Below are 17,623 nucleotides of genomic sequence, written 5' to 3' on the forward strand. Positions count from 1 at the left end.
GAACACAGAACCAGGTTAAGTCACTGGTGTTCTAAAGTTTGGAGCATTTTACAGTGTAATGGGAAAGGAAAACATCTACAGAGACAAAGCCAGGACTAAGATTTATACAAGGAAAGTTTTGTAAAATGGAGGATTCAGCCAGATGACGAATGTGAAAGTTGGAAGTAGGGTAGACAGTTTTAGCAGAAGACCAGTCAATTGGATGACTGCGATCTTTGACATAACAGAAGAGAGCGTTGTTGGTGTCGCAAGCCTAGCACTACTTTTGTGCTCCCTAAGTCTGTCAGAAAGAGATCGGCCAGTTTCTCCAAAGTACTGAAGGGGACAGGAGGAACGAGAAATAGAATAGACACCAGGAGCATCTGTAGAGGGAGGAGAGGTATGAACTAGATTAGTGAAAGAGTTTTAGTGTGGTGAAAAGTAAGTTTGATGTTTAAGGAACGGAGAGAGTTGTTGAGATTAGAAGGAACGGAAATGTAGGGAAGGCAGAGGACAGGAGAGTTCCCAGGAGCAGAGAGTTTGGGAGAGAAGAAAGTCTGTTTAGCATGTGAGAAGACAGTCTATGAAATGGGAAGGGTAGCCAAGATGGGAAAATGAATTATGAAGAGTGGAAATTTCTGATTCAAGGAACTGAGGATCACAAATGCAGAGAGCACGGAGAAAGAGGAAGATAACACTTTTCTTGACAGACGAAGCATGATAAGCAAAGTAGTGAATGTACATGCCACTGTGCATAAGTTTGCATTTCACGGAAAAGGCAAAGCCTGTATCTGAGCGATGGACATGAACATCAAGGAAAGGAAGCAAGGAATTAGAGTCCCAGCCAGCTTTAAACTTAATGGAAGGGGCAAGATTATTAAGAGCATCAAGAAGTGGTTGGAAGAGACTAGAGTCATGAGGCCAAAGAGCAAAGATGTCATCTACATAGCAGAGCCAGAATGAAGGGCACACATCAGTAGTAGGAAGAAGAACAGTCTTGAAGTATTCAATGTAAAGATTAGCAAGAACAGGAGATAGAGGAGATCCCATAGTGACACCAAAGGTTTGAGAAGGAAAAGGAATTAAGAGTCCACACAAAGGCGGATAAGATCAAGAAAGACATCAGTATGTATAGGGAAATAAAGTAACCCTTCATTGGTCTTCTCTGAGAAAATTAACGACATCATGAAGAGGGACTCAACGTCAAGACTAAGCACCTTACAGGTCGGGAGAGAGCGAACCCGTTGAATGAAGTCTTGAGAGTGACGAAGGTGGGCAGGAGAAAAAGTACCAAGAAAGGGAGTGAGGGTTTTGGCCAGCCAAGAAGCAAGAGAATAAGAGACAGAACCTCTAGGGGATATGATGGGATGCAGAGGAATATCAGGTTTGTAAGTTTTGGGAAGGCCATAGATTAGGGCTGAGAGGGACAGATGACACGAAAATGTTGAACAAGATCAAAGTCAGGAGGACAGAGGTCAGAGAGAGTCCTTAGTTTCTTTTTGAAAGTTCTCTTGATGTGATCAAGAGGGTTGGAAATGAGAAGAGTATAGGTATGTGAGTCAGCGAGCAAGGCATCAGCTTTATGGAGGTAATCCTCGCAATCAAGGGTAACTACCTAATTACCTTTGTCAGAAGAGAGTATGGTAATGTTAGGGTTAGATTTAAGAAAAGAAAGGGCAAGTTGATAGTGGTATGGAAGGTGGTGATTCTTAGAAAACAGACTATCAAGAGCAGGAAGGAGAGCGCCATGAAAAGTGGACAAGTCAGCAAGATTACGAGAGCAAGACTGACAGAAAGAATCAAAAGAGCTAATCGGGTCAATACCAGCACGAGGGGTAGGTGAAGTGGCAAAGGAAAGACCAAAACCAAGAAGGTCGGGAGAGAGCGAACCCATTCGATGAGGTCTTGAGAGTGACGGAGGTGGTGTATTTATATTACAAAGATTCCTTATGTGGAAAAAGTCTATTGTTATGCAAAGCATTTTGGGTAGATTAAATAAGGAGTAATCTTAATAAAACTAATTTAATATTGCACACATGTAATGCATAATCCTCACTGAAAGACTTAGACTGGGACCAGAGAAAAGTTTGTTAGGCAAAAAAATCATTTTACATGAATTGCATTTTCCCATAGACCCATGTTGTAACCTATAAACCTTTAATATTGGGGGAAAGGGATGAAATTCATAATTATTCACTATACTTATTCACTTACCTTTCTCCTATACCTCCCTCATTCTTTCCCTTACTCTTATTAACTTTCTCATTCACTAGTATCTTTTCCTTTCCATTACATATCAAACACCGTTGTAGAAAGGATTTGTAATATAGTAACAGCTGCAAGTGAAGCCATGAGACAGCAAAAATCAAAGGCAGTGAGAAAAACTACTGTGATTGCCATCTGAAGCTTGCATCCCCATGTTTGAGCACTGCCCATGTTTGAAGCACTGCTTCAGCCACAGCATAACTATTATATCCAGCAGTTTCACTTTTCAACACATTATTTTAGAGTCTAGCACCTTTTTTTTTTTATTTCAGTGATCATCTTCCCCAAGGCAGGGTGAACCAAAGAAGGAAACACATTCACCATCATTCATTCAATCTCTGTCAGTAGTGTGCTGACATGACAATCCATAGTACCCTCTGACCACAATTGCCACCTCTCCTTCAGAGTTCAGGCACTGCTCTTTCACCTCCAGGATTCAAGTTCAGCTAACTGATTTCCATGAATCCCTTCATAAATGATACTTTGCTCATACTTTTATGAAAAGATGCAGCAACCACCCAGGGAGGTACTACCGTCCTGCCAAGTGAGTGTAAAATGAGAGCCTGCAATTGTTTTACATGATGGTAGGATTGATGGTGTCTTTTGTCTGTCTCATCAACATGCAAGATTGCAGGTACGTCTTGCTACTTCTACTTTGGTCACACTAAACATACATGTACATGTTTATTTATACACACTCACCTGAGTTTTCTTTGATTTTATCTTAATAGTGTTTGTTCTTGTTTTTCCTATTATATCCATGGGGAAGTGGAATAAGAATCTTTCCCCTGTAAGCCATGCGTGTTGTAAAAGTCAACTAAAATGCCGGGAACAGTGGGCTAGTAACACCTTTTCCCGTATAGCCTACTAAAAAAGAAAGAGAAGAAAACTGTCAAGTGGGATGTTTGAATGTGCATGGATATTGTGCAAATGATAAGAAAGAGATGATTGTGGCTGTTATGAATAAGAAGCTGGATGTCTTGGCTTTAAGTGAAACAAAGCTGAAGGGGGTGGGGGAGTTTCAGTGGGGAGAAATAAATGGGATTAGGTCAGGGGTTTCAAATAGAGTTAGAGCTAAAGGAGTAGCAATAATGTTGAAGGATAAGCTATGGCAGGAAAAGAGGGTATATATATGTATTAATTCAAGGATTATGTGGAGTAAAATAAGGGTTGGATGTGAAAAATGGGTTATAGTAAGCATGCACCTGGAGAAGAGAGAAATGTAGAGGAGAGAGAGAGATTTTAGGAAATGTTGAGTGAGTGCATGGAGAGTATTGAACCAAGTGTGAGAGCACTTGTGGTTGGGGATTTTAATGCTAAAGTGGGTAAAAATGTTGTGGAAGGAGTAGTAGGTAAATTTGGGGTGCCAGGGGTAAATGAAAATAGGGAGCCTTTAATTGAGCTATGTGTAGAAAGAGGTTTGGTTATAAGTAATACATATTTTATGAAAAAGAGGATAAATAAGTTTACAAGGTATGATATAGCACATAATGAAAGTAGTATGTTAGATTATGTATTGGTGGATATAAGGTTGATGGGTAGGCTTCAGGATGTACATGTTTATAGAGGGGCAACTGATATATTGGAAAATTATTTAGTTGTAGCTACAGTTAGAGTAAGAGGTAGATGGGAAAAGAGGAAAATGGCAACAACAAGTAAGAGAGAGTTGAAGGTGTGTAAACTAAGGGAGGAGGAAGTTCGGGCGAGATACAAGCAACTATTGGCAAAAAAGGTGAGCTAGTGCAAGTATGAGTAGTGGAGGGGGGTGGAAGAGGGTTGGAATAGTTTAAAAAATGCAGTATTAGAATGTTGGGCAGAAGTTTGTGGCTATAGGAGGGTGGGTGCAGGAGGAAAGAGGAGTGATTGGTGGAATGATGAGGTAAAGGGTGTGATAAAAGAGAAAAACGTAGCTTATGAGAGGTTTTTACAAAGCAGAAGTGTTATAAGAAGAGCAGAGTATATGGAAAGTAAAAGAAAGGCGAAGAGAGTGGTGAGAGTATGCAAAAGGAGAGCAGGTGATAGAGTGGGAGAGGCACTGTCAAGAAATTTTGATGAAAATAAAAAAAGAATCTTGGAGTGAGATAAACAAGTTAAGAAAGCCTAGGGAATGAATGGATTTGTCAGCTAAAAACAGAGTAGGGAAGTTAGTAGATGGGGAGCTGGAGGTATTGGGTACATGGCGGGAATATTTTGAGGAACTTTTAAATGTCAATGAAGAAAAGGAGGTGGTAATTTCATGCACTGGCCAGGGAGGTATAACATCTTTTAGGAGTGAAGAAGAGCAGGATGTGTGGGGTAGGTGCGTGAGGCATTACATAGAATGAAAGGGGGTAAAACAGCTGGAACTGACGGGATCATGACAGAAATGTTAAAAGCAAGGGGGGATATAGTGTTGGAGTGGTTGGTATTTTTGTTTAATAAATGTATGAAAGAGGGGAAGGTACCAAGGGATTGGCAGAGAGCATGTATAGTTCCTTTATATAAAGGGAAGGGGAACAAGAGAGATTGTAAAAATTATAGGCGAATAAGCCTAGAGAACAAATGGATTTGTCAGTTAAAAATAGGAGAGGAGAGTTATTAAATGGAGAGTTAGAGGTATTGGGAAGATGGAGGGAATATTTTGAGGAATTGTTAAATGTTGATGAAGATAGGGAAGCTGTGATTTCGTGTAAAGGGCAAGGAGGAATAACATCTTGTAGGAGTGAGGAAGAGCCAGTTGTGAGTGTGGGGGAAGTTCGTGAGGCAGTAGGTAAAATGAAAGGGGGTAAGGCAGCCGGGATTGATGGGATAAAGATAGAAATGTTAAAAGCAGGTGGGGATATAGTTTTGGAGTGGTTGGTGCAATTATTTAATAAATGTATGGAAGAGGGTAAGGTACCTAGGGATTGGCAGAGAGCATGCATAGTTCCTTTGTATAAAGGCAAAGGGGACAAAAGAGAGTGCAAAAATTATAGGGGGATAAGTCTATTGAGTATACCTGGTAAAGTGTATGGTAGAGTTATTATTGAAAGAATTAAGAGTAAGACGGAGAATAGGATAGCAGATGAACAAGGAGGCTTTAAGTGAACAGTATTTAGATAAGGCTAAAGAGGTCTTTGTGGCATTTATGGATTTGGAAAAGGCGTATGACAGGGCGGATAGGGGGGCAATGTGGCAGATGTTGCAGGTGTATGGTGTAGGAGGTAGGTTACTGAAAGCAGTGAACAGTTTTTACGAGGATAGCGAGGCTCAAGTTAGAGTATGTAGGAAAGAGGGAAATTATTTCCCAGTAAAAGTAGGCCTTAGACAAGGATGTGTGATGTCACCATGGTTGTTTAATATATTTATAGATAGGGTTGTAAGAGAAGTAAATGCGAGGGTCTTGGCAAGAGGCGTGGAGTTAAAAGATAAAGAATCACACATAAAGTGGGAGTTGTCACAGTTGCTCTTTGCTGATGACACTGTGCTCTTGGGAGATTCTGAAGAGAAGTTGCAGAGATTGGTGGATGAATTTGGTAGGGTGTGCAAAAGAAGAAAATTAAAAGTGAATACAGGAAAGAGTAAGGTTATGAGGATAACAAAAATATTAGTTGATGAAAGATTGGATATCAGATTGGAGGGAGAGAGTATGGAGGAGGTGAATGTATTCAGATATTTGGGAGTGGACGTGTCAGCGGATGGGTCTATGAAAGATGAGGTGAATCATAGAATTGATGAGAGAAAAAGGGTGAGTGGTGCACTTAGGAGTCTGTGGAGACAAAGAACTTTGTCCTTGGAGGCAAAGAGGGGAATGTATGAAAGTATAGTTTTACCAACACTCTTATATGGGTGTGAAGCATGGGTGATGAATGTTGCAGCGAGGAGAAGGCTGGAGGCAGTGGAGATGTCATGTCTGAGGGCAATGTGTGGTGTGAATATAATGCAGAGAATTCGTAGTTTGGAAGTTAGGAGGAGGTGCGGGATTACCAAAATTGTTGTCCTGAGGGCTGAGGAAGGGTTGTTGAGGTGGTTTGGACATGTAGAGAGAATGGAGCGAAACAGAGACTTCAAGAGTGTATCAGTCTGTAGTGGAAGGAAGGCGGGGTAGGGGTCGGCCTAGGAAAGGTTGGAGGGAGGGGGTAAAGGAGCTTTTGTGTGCGAGGGCCTCGGACTTCCAGCAGGCATGCGTGACTGTGTTTGATAGGAGTGAATGGAGACAAATGGTTTTTAATACTTGACGTGCTGTTGGAGTGTGAACAAAGTAACATTTATGAAGGGGTTCAGGGAAACCGGCAGGCCGGACTTGAGTCCTGGAGATGGGAAGTACAGTGCCTGCACTCTGAAGGAGGGGTGTTAATGTTGCAGTTTAAAAACTGTAGTGTAAAGCACCCTTCTGGCAAGACAGTGATGGAGTGAATGATGGTGAAAGTGTTTCTTTTTCGGGCCACCCTGCCTTGGTGGGAATCGGCCAGTGTGATAATTAATAATAAAGTTTACTGAGTTGTAGGTAGTAGGTTGGTAGACAGCAACCGCCCAGGGAGGTATACACCGTCCTGCCAAGTGAGTGTAAAACGGAAACCTGTAATTGTTTTACATGATGTGTCTTTTTTCTGTCTCATAAACATGCAAGATTTCAGGTACAACTTGCTACTTCTGCTTACACTTAGGTCACACTACACATACATGTACAAGCATATATATATACATACATACCCCTCTGGGTTTTCTTCTATTTTCTTTCTAGTTCTTGTTTATTTCCTCTTATCTCCATGGGGAAGTGGAACAGAATTCTTCCTCCGTAAGCCATGCATGTCATAAGAGACAACTAAAATGCCGGAAGCAAGGGGGCTAGTAACCCCTTCTCCTGTATATATTACTAAATGTAAAAGGAGAAACTTTTGTTTTTCTTTTTGGGCCACCCCCCGCTTTGGTGGGATACGGTCGGTGTGTTGAAAGAAGGAAAGAAGAGTTTGCTGAGTATACCAGGAAAAGTGTACGGTAGGGTTATTATTGAAAGAATTAGAGGTGAGACGGAATGTAGGATTGCGGATGAGCAAGGATGTTTTAGAGTGGGTAAGGGATGTGAAGATCATGTGTTTACATTGAAGCATGTATGTGAACAGTATTTAGATAAAGGTAGGGAAGTTTTTATTGCATTTATGGATTTAGAAAAGGCATATGATAGAGTGGATAGGGGAGCAATGTGGCAGATGTTGCAAGTATATGGAATAGGTAGTAAGTTACTAAATGCTGTGAAGAGTTTTTATGAGGATAGTGAGGCTCAGGTTAGGGTGTGTAGAAGAGAGGGAGACTACTTCCCGGTAAAAGTAGGTCTTAGACAGGGATGTGTAATGTCACCATGGTTGTTTAATATATTTATAGATGGGATTGTAAAAGAAGTAAATGCTAGGGTGTTGGGGAAAGGGGTGGGATTAAATTATGGGGAATCAAATACAAAATGGGAGTTGACACAGTTACTTTTTGCTGATGATGATGTGCTTCTGGGAGATTCTAAAGAAAAGTTGCAAAGGTTAGAGGACGAGTTTGGGAGGGTGTGTAAATGTAGAAAGTTGAAAGTGAACATAGAAAAGAGTAAGGTGATGAGGGTATCAAATGATTTACATAAAGAAAAATTGGATATCAAGTTGGAGAGAAGGAGTATGGAAGAAGTGAATGTTTTCAGATATTTGGGAGTTGACGTGTCAGTGGATGGATTTATGAAGGATGAGGTTAACCATAGAATTGATGAAGAAAAAAAGGTGAGTGGTGCGTCGAGGTATATGTGGAGACAAAAAAACTTTATCTATGGAGGCAAAGAAGGGAATGTACGAAAGTACAGTATAGTGGTACCAGCATTCTTATATGGTTATGAAGCTTGGGTTGTAAATGTTGCAGCGAGGAGGCGGTTGGAGGCAGTGGAGATGCCCTATCTAAGGGCAGTGTGTGGTGTAAATATGCAGAGAATTCAGAGAGTGGAAATTAGGAGAAGGTGTGGAGTTAATAAAAGTATTACTCAGAGGGCAGAAGAGGGGTTGTTGAGGTGATTAGGTCATTTAGCGAGAATGGATCAAAGTAAAATGACATGGAGAGCATATAAATCTGTAGGGGAAGGAAGGTGGGGTAGGGGTCGTCCTCGAAAAGGTTGGAGGGAGGGGGCAAAGGAGGTTTTGTGGTCAAGGGGCTTGGACTTCCAGCAAGCGTGCGTGAGCGTGTTAGATAGGAGTGAAGGGAGACGAATGGTATTTGGGACCTGATGAGCTGCTGGAATGTGAGCAGAGTAATATTTAGTGAAGGGATGCAGGGAAACCGGTTATTTTTATATAGCCGGACTTGAGTCCTGGAAATGGGAAGTACAATGCCTGCACTTTAAAGGAGGGGTTTTGGGATATTGGCAGTTTTGGGGATATGTTATACTATATCTTTATATATGCTTCTAAACTCTTGTATCCTGGGCACCTCTGCAAAAACAGTGATTGTGTATGAGTGAGGTGAAAGTGTTGAATGATGATGAAAGTATTTTCTTTTTTGGGACACCCTTCCTCAGTGGGAGACGGCTGACTTGTTAAAAAAAAAAAAATTATCACCTAGGTAGTAGGTTGGTAGACAGCAACCGCCCAGGGAGGTACTACTGTCCTGCCAAGTGAGTGTGAAGCGAAAGCCTCCAATTATTTTACATGATGGTTGGATTGTTGGTGTCTTTTTTTCTGTCTCATAAACTTGCAAGATTTCAGGTACGTCTTGCTACTTCTACTTACACTTAGGTCACACTACACATGCATGTACAAGCATGTATATGCACACCCATCTGGGTTTTCTTTTATTTTCTTACTAGTTCTTGTTCTTGTTTATTTCCTCTTGTCTCCTTGGGGAAGTGGAACAGAATTCTTCATCCGTGAGCCATGCGTGTTGTAAGAGGCGACTAAAATGCTGGGAGCCAGGGGCTAGTAACCCCTTCTCCTGTATACGTTATTAAAGTTAAAAAGAGAAACTTTGTTTTTCATTTTGGGCCACCCTACTTCAGTGGGATATGGCCGGTTTGTTGAAAGAAGATTTTTTATCACACTTGCTGTCTCCCACCAAGGTAAGGTGACCCAAAAAAGAAATAGTTTCACCATCATTCACTCCATCACTCTTGCCAGAGATGTGTAGATACTACAGTTCAGATGCCCTTCCAAAACTGCAAATATCCCCACCCTCCTTTAGAGTGCAGGCACTGTACTTTACACCTCCATGGTTTTCCTGAATTCCTTCACGAAATGTTACCTTGCTCACACTCCAACAGCTCGTCAAGTCCCAAAAACCATTTGCCTTTACACCTGTTTAACATGCTCATGCATGTCTCCTTGATGTCCAAGCCCCTTGCACACACAGCCTCCTTTACCCCCTCCATCATTTCTTAGGGCGACATCTACCCCACCTTCCCTCCACTACAGATTGATACACCCTCCAAGTTGTCCTATTTTCCTCCATCCTCTCTAAATGACCAAACCCCCTTCAATAGCACCTCCTCAGCCCTCTGGATAATACTTTTAGTAACTCCACACCTCCTCCTAATCTCCTAACTACAAATTCTATGCATAATATTTACACCACACTTTTCCCTCAGACACAATTTCCACTGCCTTCAACCTCCTCCTTGCTGCAACATTCACAACCCATGGTTCACACCCATGTTAGAGTGTTGGTACCACTATGCTTTCATACGTTTCCCTCTTTGCTTTCATGGATAATGTTCATGTCTCTGCAGATGCCTTGATACACCACCCACGACTTTAATTCATCAGTTGTGTAGTTCACCTCGTCTTTCATATACCCATTTGCTGACAAGTCCACTCCCAGATATCTGAACACGTTCACTTCCTCGATACTCAATCCCTCCAATCTCTTAATACTTAACTTCTTTGTTACCCTCATCACGGTACTGTTTCACATGTTCACTCTCAACTTCCTTTCCTTACACACCCTTCCAAATTCATCCACTAACCTTCGCAACTTCTCTTCAGAATCTCCCAAAAGCAGTGTCAACAGCAAAAAATAACTGTGATAACTCCCATTTTGATTAGATCCTCATATTTTAATCTCACACCTTTCCACAACAATCTAGCATTCAACTTCATTACAACCTCATATATAATTATATTAAACAAGCGTGCTGATGTCGCACATCCCTGTCTAAGGCCTTCTTTTACTAGAAAGTAATCTCCATCTCTCTCCTATATGCCCCAACCTGAGCCTCACTATCCTTATAAAAACTCTTTAACAGCATTTAATAACATACCACCTGGTATGTTGTGATGAATGGTTTTTCAAACCATTCATCACAACTGCCAGACACTGCTGCATCATGGGATCTTGTTACAAAGAATTCTTCAACACTTGTCCAACCTTTGGACGAAGACCTACTTCGACTAGTGGATGGTACCACTATGACCCCACCTCCTCCTGCTTCGCCTCACCTCACTACAGTATATAAGGCACATCTACGGCCCTATGCTGTACATTCTACAAGATTGATGGACTGAACACATCGACTCCAGGCTGAGGGACTGATTACCTCAAACTCCTCCTCTCTTTACGCCTTTCTACTTTGTATTGGACCATACCCCCAGCTGGGATTGAACCCGCGGTCATAGTCTCAGAACTCCAGCCCGTCGTGTTAGCCACTAGACCAGCTAGCCACAATAAGATTCATCCAACTAGGTATATTTCTACACCATAGGAAGGTTAGCACAGGCACCTCTGTGACCACAAATGCAAGTTTTTACAGATGAATCTCCAGCTAGCGTGGCCGTGTTGGATGAATCTTATTGTGGCTAGCTGGTCTAGTGGCTAACGCGACAGGCTGGAGTTTTGAGACTCTATGACCGCGGGTTCAATCCCGGCCGGGGGTATGGTTTGTTTGCAATCGTGTCATTACGATTTCTTGAGTCATGTTGACGGCAGTGAAGGGACTTGAGCAAGAGTTCGTCACGGCCACGCTAGCTGGAGATTCGTCTGTAAAAACTTGCATTTGTGGTCACAGAGGTGCCTGTGCTAACCTTCCTATGGTGTAGAAATATACCTAGTTGGATGAATCTTATTGTGGCTAGCTGGTCTAGTGGCTAACGCGACGGGCTGAAGTTTTGAGACTCTATGACCACGGGTTCAATCCCGGCCGGGGGTATGGTTTGTTTGCAATCGTGTCATTACGATTTCTTGAGTCTTGTATTGGACTGATGAAGCCACTGTGTGGCGAAACGTTTCCTGAATAAAGATTCCCATATGTTGCATAAGTGTCTCAATCTTCAACTTGTCAGTTTTTCAAACCATTCATCACAACATACCACCTGTCCCATACACTTGCAACATCTGCCACATTGTTTCCTTATCCCTCCTGTCATATGTCTTTTCTAAATGCATGACAACAACAAAAATTTTCTTACCTTTATCTAAATATTGTTCACTTATGTTTCACTGTAAACACACTGTCTACACATCGCCCACCCATTCTGAAGACTCCTCGTTAATCTATGATCCTGTTCTATGTCTTGCCCTTAATTCTTTCAGTAATAATTCTACCATACACTTTACTTGGTATACTCAGTAGGTTTATTCCCTTATAATTTTTACTCTCATGTTCCCCTTCCCTTTATACAAAAGAACTATGCATGCTTTCTGCCAGTCCCTAGCTGCCTTTCCCTCTTTCATATACTTATTGAATAAAAGTACCAACCACTCCAAAACTAGATCCCCACCTGCTTTTAACTTTTGTCATGATCCCATCAATCCCAGCTGCTTTACCCCCTTTTATTTTATCAACAGCCTCAAGCACCTCCACCATTCTCCTATCTGGCTCTTCCTCACTTCTAAAGGAAGTTATACCTCTCTGGCCAATGCATGAAATCACTGCTTCCCTTCATGAACATAAAATATTTCCTCAAAATGTTCCCACCATCTTCCCAATACTTCCAACTCCCCATATACTAGCTCCCTTGTTTTGTTCTTGACTCGGATTCGTTCGTTCCCTAGGCTTTCTCGAGCTATTTATCTCACTCCAAAACTGTGTCTTATTCTCAGCAAAATTTGTTGACAGAACCTCACCGAGTCTCATTTGCTCTCCTCCTACACTACCTCACCACTCACTCTCTTTTACTCTTCATATACTCCACCCTTCTTATATCACTTCTGTTTTTACAAAACCTTTGGTATGCTAACTTTTTCTTCTTTACCACTCCCTTAACCTCATTCCACCAATCACTCCTCTTTCCTCCTGCACTCACCCTCCTATATCCACAAAATTCTGCTGTATTTTTAAAACTGCCCTAATCCTCTTTAACCTCTTCATTACCTATACTCTCACTAGCCCATTTTTCTCCCAATAGTTGCTTATATCTTACCCTAACCACCATCACCTTTTAGCTCATGAACTTTCGCCTTTCTCTTACTGCTGATGCCATTTTCCTTCTGCACCATCTACCTCTTATTCTCACTGTAGTTTTTTTTTTTTTTTTTTTCAACAAGTCGGCCGTCTCCCACCGAGGCAGGGTGACCCAAAAAAGAAAGAAAATCCCCAAAAAGAAAATACTTTCATCATCATTCAACACTTTCACCACACTCACACATTATCACTGCTTTTGCAGAGGTGCTCAGAATACAACAGTTTAGAAGCATATACGTATAAAGATACACAACATATCCCTCCAAACTGCCAATATCCCAAACCTCTCCTTTAAAGTGCAGGCATTGTACTTCCCATTTCCAGGACTCAAGTCCGACTATATGAAAATAACCGGTTTCCCTGAATCCCTTCACTAAATATTACCCTGCTCACACTCCAACAGATCGTCAGGTCCCAAGTATCATTCGCCTCCATTCACTCCTATCTAACACGCTCATGCACGCTTGCTGGAAATCCAAGCCCCTAGCCCACAAAATCTCCTTTACCCCCTCTTTCCAACCCTTTCGAGGACGACCCCTACCCCTCCTTCCTTCCCCTATAGATTTATATGCTTTCCATGTCATTCTACTTTGATTCATTCTCTCTAAATGACCAAACCACCTCAACAACCCCTCTTCTGCCCTCTGACTAATGCTTTTATTAACTCCACACCTTCTCCTAATTTCCACACTCCAAATTTTCTGCATAATATTTACACCACACATTGCCCTTAGACAGGACATCTCCACTGCCTCCAACCGTCTCCTCGCTGCTGCATTTACCACCCAAGCTTCACATCCATATAAGAGTGTTGGTACTACTATACTTTCATACATTCCCTTCTTTGCCTCCATAGATAACGTTTTTTGACTCCACATATACCTCAACGCACCACTCACCTTTTTTCCCTCATCAATTCTATGATTAACCTCATCCTTCATAAATCCATCCGCCGACACGTCAACTCCCAAGTATCTGAAAACATTCACTTCTTCCATACTCCTCCTCCCCAATTTGATATCCAATTTTTCTTTATCTAAATCATTTGATACCCTCATCACCTTACTCTTTTCTATGTTCACTTTCAACTTTCTACCTTTACACACATTCTCAAACTCATCCACTAGCCTTTGCAATTTTTCTGTAGTTATAACCAAATAATGATTAGATACATCTGTTGCCCCTCTATACACATGCGCATCCAGAAGTCTACCCATCAACCTTTAATCCACCAATACGTAAACCAACAAACTATTGTAATATGCCTTGTATCATATCTCGTATACTTCCTTATCCTTTTTGTCTTAAAATATGTCCTAATTATTACCAAGCCTCTTTCTATACACAGATCAATTAAAGGCCCCCATTATCATTTACCCCTGGCACTCCAAACTTACTATGCCCTTGACAACAGTTTCTCCCACTTTAGCACTAGGTTTTCTACCACAGTTACTCTATCACTTGGGTCAAAACTCCCTATCAACATAAGCATTCTCATTTGTAAAGAATGCTTTAATGAATGTGTCTTTTTGTTTCAGGGTCTCGGGGAGAACATCAAGTCAAGCACACAACCAAAAGAAGTAAAGGCATTGGAAGGTGCTCATGTGATGCAAGTCTCATGTGGCATGGGACACACAGTAATGTTAGTACGTGATGACACAGACAAAGACAAAGAGATTTTGGAGAAACTGAAAGAAATCACACTGTAAAGGAACTACTTTTTCAACAAGATTGAAAAGAGGTTGCAAGCATAACATTAGGTGGATAAAAGATATCTTCATTAGAAGGTACAAGATTTCTTTTTCCTTTTTTGATTATTTCTATTTATTTTCATTTTTTAGGGCATTTCATAACATATTCTTATATCTTTTGTAGTTTTTGTATTGGGAAATGTTGACATCCAGAATATTTTAATTTTGTAAAGTTTTTATATGAAGATGATACAAATGGAAATCAAGACAACTCAGGACAGTGCTTTTGTGCTGTATTGGGCATACAGGTATTTTATTTTCCTTCCTATGCAGTACTCTGGGAAAATTTCCTGATATTAGTTAGTTCTTATGCTCAGCTGCAAATTAAGAATTAGGGTGATCCTCTTTTCAGACGATGGAGAACTTGATCTTTTATGTCATGGAGGACACACAAGGTTAATTTTGTTCTGTTACTTCAAGCAAGCTTTTCCAACTTTTGGAAATGGCATGTCTTGTTAATTATTCTGAAACTTAATAACCTAGAAAAGTAATATCCACTAAAATCAGGAAATATCCCAAAATACGGGCAGTATTGCAGTACATCCATCACCCAAGTAACTTTCCAAAGATTTTATTTTTCCTTTAATCCTTAAACTGGGCATGTTACATACCTCTGCTGTAAGCATTTTTCTTATAGGATTGTTGAGCTTTTGAAACATTATTTATAAACAGAAGTATTTGTAACAAATATGAATTCATTGTCATTCTCTGAAGTAAAGGTCTTTTTATCCAAATGCCCAATGAAACAGGTTGACATTCTTTTGTAGCACTAAAATATGTATTACTGTATGGCAAAAATTCAAAAGTTTCTTGAAACTTTGAAGTCAAACACACCTTTCAGAAAACAGGAAAATGTTTGGCAAGAGCTTTTCAAAATCACTAAAGTATTCATCAGTACCATGGAAAAATAGCATGAAGATTGCAAATTTCAAACTTAACTAAGGTTGACACTTGAGGCATTTCCTTTTTTCTGAATATTTCTGTAATATTGCAAAAAACTATTTGAAATATCCTAAGGTGCTGGATGACCTTTGAGCTTAGTGCTTCCCCATGAACATGATAATCATTATTTTATATTTCACTACATGGTAGCTCAGGAAGCAAGTTGATGCAAAACAAACAAACAAACAAAAAAAAAATCAGCTCACCATTGATAGGATCCCAAATGACTGCCTGATTTACAAACATTTTACTTACATTTTAATTGTTGTTTTATACGGTTGTAATGTATGTTGTACATAACACCGCTGGTATCATTGTCATAGCTGTCTGGAGTACTGTTATTCAGTAATTCCAGTGCTTTCTTCCAAAGCAATTGAGTCCTCAGTGTGACTACTAAATTGCCACTAAACAATATCTCTTGTGGTGTCAAGTACCCAAAAGAATTTTTTGGCTTGGTGTTAATGGAGACCTAATAGCTGAGGTGCTTGTTTGATTCAGATTATCACTTTGCCCTTTATTTGAACCCCCAACGATTTATGTTTGTGTATGATGTGCCCAGTTTCCCCACACCAAAGTACTCATGCCATGCCCAGTTTAAGGGTTAGAAATGCAACTGTTGTCTTCATTAGTGAACATGGGAAAAATAAGGTTGACCCTGCTGCTATCACTGTACAACATGGCAGAATGCTTTGCCACAGTCCTAATAAAGTGTTCATTGTTCCATGAAACCATTCTAGGTAGCTACCTCTTCTATCTCATGCTAGATAAAGGTTCATTCAATAGGTTTTTAGATCTGTCATTCAGATATTTCTACTCTTAAGGATTTATGTAAATCTGTTAGTTAACAATGCATTAACCTCCCAAAGTGAAAATGGGTAAATCATAATTACAAGAGCAATTCAGATAGGACTTCTTTTTGTTCATAAGTGAGCTTGTGTATAATATAAGGTGTATAAATCTGGGCTGGAAGGTAGACAGGGAAGGGCTCCCAGGGATGGTGGAGAGAGGGGATACAAGAGGCTTTTGAGTTTTAGGGGCATGGGCATCCAGCAGATTATGTGAGCATGTTAGGAGTGAATGAAAACAAATGGTTTTTAATAGATGTACTGTTGGAATGTGAGGAAGGTAATTTAAATGAAGGGATTCAAGGAAATTTGTTAGCTGGACTTGAGTCCTGGAGGTGGAAAGGGCATTTGAATTCACAGTGTACCTCCCTCCCATTGCCTGGAAATTAATGTGTGGTGACCAGAACTACTCTGTTATGACCTCATGAGAATGAATTGATGGCTTGATCCCATTTGTGCTACTTCACCCATGTTGATAAATTAGACACATGTGCAACTCTTGGGTATCTTTATTGAGGAAACGTTTCGCCACACAGTGGCTTCATCAGTCCATACTTAGGAGAAACTTGAAGAACAGGAGGAGAATGAGGTAATCAGTCCCTCAACCTTGAGTCGATGTGTTCAGTCCATCAATCTTGAATAGATGGTATTCTATTCAAGATTGATGGACTGAACACATCGACTCAAGGTTGAGGGACTGATTACCTCATTCTCCTCCTGTTCTTCAAGTTTCTCCTAAGTATGGACTGATGAAGCCACTGTGTGGCGAAACGTTTCCTCAATAAAGATACCCAAGAGTTGCACATGTGTCTAATTTATCAACATGTCGGTTCTCTGAACCATTCATCTACAAATACTTCACCCATGTTGATATACATTTTTTTATACATAATATATAATACACATTTCCAGGAACTTAGAAGCAAGCAGAGACAGGTTCAAATACTCATACGTCCTCTCCTACCATGATTGAACTTTGTGTTTACTGGAGTAGAAATTAGGTATTCTATGTTCTCAGCCACAATACCAAGTATGTTGAGAGAATTTTTATTCCTATAGCATTGGAGGTACAGACAACAAGGGAAACATTGAAAATGCTTGTGGGAATAAACAAATTGAACAAATACACTGAAGCAGAACTAGTACAAGGGGAGACACATGAAAGCTAAACCACCAAAGAGATGTGAGAAGGAACATGATGAGTGTTAGGACTGTGAGCAAGTAGATTGCCTTAGGAGAGGAGGCAGTGGAACCATACTCTGATACTGTATATGGATTTTAATGTAAATATGAAGAAGCTCCTGGGGATAGTGATGCAGTCACCCTAATAATGCATCCATCCACCCTTCCTTGTAACTGCAATCACACACATGTATGTGCATACACACAAAGGCCCATGCATACACAAACCCCCCCCCCTCACACACAGACCCCTCTTGACATACAAACCCCTTCCCCACACTCAA

At 40.6% G+C, this 17,623-nt stretch overlaps 1 protein-coding gene across 3 annotated transcripts in view; it reads left to right on the plus strand.

Moving 5' to 3' along the window:
• Window positions 1-17,623, plus strand: part of LOC128696988 (protein RCC2) — an 83,122-nt gene that overhangs the window by 56,910 nt on the left and 8,589 nt on the right. For 2 of the 3 annotated variants that reach the window (XR_011393308.1, XR_011393309.1), the window contains exon 6: window positions 14,158-14,406. Coding sequence is in view for 1 of the 3 variants with exons in the window: in XM_070095145.1 (XP_069951246.1) it covers window positions 14,158-14,328 (171 nt within the window). In the remaining 2 variants the exon portion in view is untranslated. Of the gene's footprint in view, window positions 1-14,157; window positions 15,558-17,623 lie in introns of those variants that run through there. The other variant, XM_070095145.1, reaches the window with a different exon arrangement.

The sequence above is a fragment of the Cherax quadricarinatus genome, chromosome 49, assembly GCF_038502225.1.
Source record: "Cherax quadricarinatus isolate ZL_2023a chromosome 49, ASM3850222v1, whole genome shotgun sequence".
Classification (NCBI taxonomy): Eukaryota; Metazoa; Arthropoda; class Malacostraca; order Decapoda; family Parastacidae; genus Cherax; species Cherax quadricarinatus.